General features: G+C 39.5%; 1 protein-coding gene across 1 annotated transcript in view; it reads left to right on the forward strand.

The window, feature by feature from the left end:
- Nucleotides 1-2,443, forward strand: part of VIPAS39 (VPS33B interacting protein, apical-basolateral polarity regulator, spe-39 homolog) — a 24,688-nt gene that overhangs the window by 11,198 nt on the left and 11,047 nt on the right. Inside the window, exons 8-10 of the mRNA XM_012724389.1 lie at nucleotides 1,067-1,159; nucleotides 1,615-1,648; nucleotides 2,075-2,177. Of these exons, the coding sequence (XP_012579843.1) occupies nucleotides 1,067-1,159; nucleotides 1,615-1,648; nucleotides 2,075-2,177 (230 nt within the window). The remainder of the gene's footprint in view (nucleotides 1-1,066; nucleotides 1,160-1,614; nucleotides 1,649-2,074; nucleotides 2,178-2,443) is intronic.

The raw sequence follows: 2,443 nt of genomic DNA on the forward strand, positions 1-2,443 counted from the left end.
CTGCTCTTCACTCTGTCTCTGGTGAATCCTCTCACTGCCCCTGCACCTCTGGCCTGTACCCCAGTTCTGTATGCATAAATAAATAAATCTTTTTTGAAAAAGCACAGGAAAACTGTTAAAATGCATTTAATTAAAATTTAAAACTTTTGTTCTTTGAAAGCACCATTAAAAACATGAAAAGATCACATAGCTAGAAGAAAATATTTGCAAAATACATATAGAAGATTTTGTTCAGAGTATATTTATAATGAATAATATTTAGTAGGAAGACAATAAACAGTCTAATAAAGTGGCCTAAGATGTGACCAGTTAGAGGAAAGATACAAGAATGAAAAATAAGCACTTGAAAAGATGATCAACATTGTTACTATCAAGAAAAGGTCTGTTCATTTATAGTAACTTTGTTCTCTGAGTGAGAACAGCCCAAATATTCTCAGCAGGTAATTGGATAAATTGTATATGTGCATTATAACAGGAAACTACTTACCAGAAAATCACCACAACACATAAGTCTCAGAAACATGATACAGAGTGAAAAGCCCCATAGAAACGAAATACATATTGTATGGTTCTATTTTGCTGAAATTTTTGAAAAAGACAAAATTTTAGAAAGTGAAAACAGATGTAGTTTGCCAGGGGCTGGCCATGGGAAGAGGATATTGATTTCAAAGTGGACAGGGAACTTTTTGGATGATGGCCATATGCTCTTTCTTGATAGTGGAGATAGTTACATTGAACTACCTACTTGTCAAAACTCATCGCACTATACACTCAGGTAGATTTATTTGTAAACTATACCTCATTAAAAAAAAGAGTAAGTGATTTTTCTACTCACTGACTTTGGCAAGGCTTCAGCACATTAGCATTCTTCTAGGGCATAACATTGAACTGGAGAGGCTGTGTAGTGAACCTTCTGTCTCTAAGTGCTGGGGGTCACAGTATCAAAATGGGGAGGCAGCCCTTGGGAACATTTCCTTTAATTCTTGCCCATTCTTTTGTACCTAGTGATGAAGGAATATAGGAAACAGTCTCCTTCCTTGCACTTACTCTATTCTTATTCTGACAGATCTGTTCACTGGAAAGATTCCGCTCATTACAGGATAAACTACAGCTTCTAGATGAAGCAGTAAGCGTGCACGACGGAAACGTCATTACTGCAGTGAGTTGTGGGTTTTAATTGTTATTTTCATCAGTTTCTGAACATGCAGTTAGAATAGACTTCATCATTTCAGTTTAAAGGTCTAGTGGAAGTCCTGGATTTGCTCTTGAAGTGTACAGTTCTCATAACACATGGTCTGAGGCTCAGCTGGATGGACATGCAGTAGATTGGCCACTCTGTGTTCTGAAAAAGTAATCTGAGGGAGGAGTAAGGTCAGAAGTGTCTCTCGCAGAAGAAGAAGTCTGTTACTATGGTGAGCCCAGGCACATGGACTCCCAAGATACAGCTCAGCTTCTGATATCCATTTCCTAGTTTTTCATCACATAGAGAAGTCTCTGAGCCTGCAAAGAGTCCTAATGAATTGCTGTGTGTTCCTAGACCTTAGGTGCTCAGGGTAGGACATTTTGTCTGAAAGATCATACCAGGTAATTTATTCCTTGTTTCTTTTCCTCTAGATTCTCATCTTCCTGAAGAGGACGCTGAGCAAAGGTGAGCATGATTTGAGGGAAATCTTCATCCAGCTAGATGTCTGCTACATTTGAAGGGAGAATGGCATTGTGGCCTTGAGACCAGAATTCACCAGTGTCAAGTATGCTTTAAAGACAGTTGGGGTGGCCTGGGTCTCCTATTTACTGGACAGAAGAATGGCCACATTAGTTTGAGGAAGTCAGAGTCCATGCTTAAGTGCCTGTTGTTTGGGTTGGTGGGAACTGAAAGCTGACCCAGTGAATCAGAGTTGCAATGGACCATGGAGTGTTTTGATACGACTGGACCGTAGGAATAGTACCATTAAAAAAAAATTCCTAGCTTCTCATTAATTTTAAGGAGATAATGTTTGGGATGTGTGAGTAGGGAGATCAGTTTCACACTTGAGTTACAGGCTTTAATCTTTCCCACCTAATTCCTGCCTGCCAGAGATCCTCTTCCGGGAGCTGGAGGTGCGACAGGTTGCCCTGAGACATCTCATTCACTTCCTTAAGGAAATAGGGGATCAAAAGTTGCTTTTAGACCTCTTCAGGTAAGAACTGATCATCTGTCTATAAAGTCTGTTAGGTATTTTGTTCAAAACATTCTGAGGGATACAAAGAAAGAGAAGACATTGGTTTTGTTTTTCTGGAAATCCTTATTGCACAAGGTTTAAATGTGATCAGCTACTAATACCCCATAGCCTTCAAGAAAGGGACAGAATAGCAGGGACACAGGAATCAGGCACAGCTGAGTTGAATGCTGGCTCTGTAATCAGTGACTTCAAACAAGTTACCCAACTTCTTCAAGCCTCAGTTT

Source organism: Condylura cristata, unplaced genomic scaffold (genome assembly GCF_000260355.1).
Source record: "Condylura cristata isolate star-nosed mole 26May11 unplaced genomic scaffold, ConCri1.0 scaffold00013, whole genome shotgun sequence".
Classification (NCBI taxonomy): domain Eukaryota; kingdom Metazoa; phylum Chordata; class Mammalia; order Eulipotyphla; family Talpidae; genus Condylura; species Condylura cristata.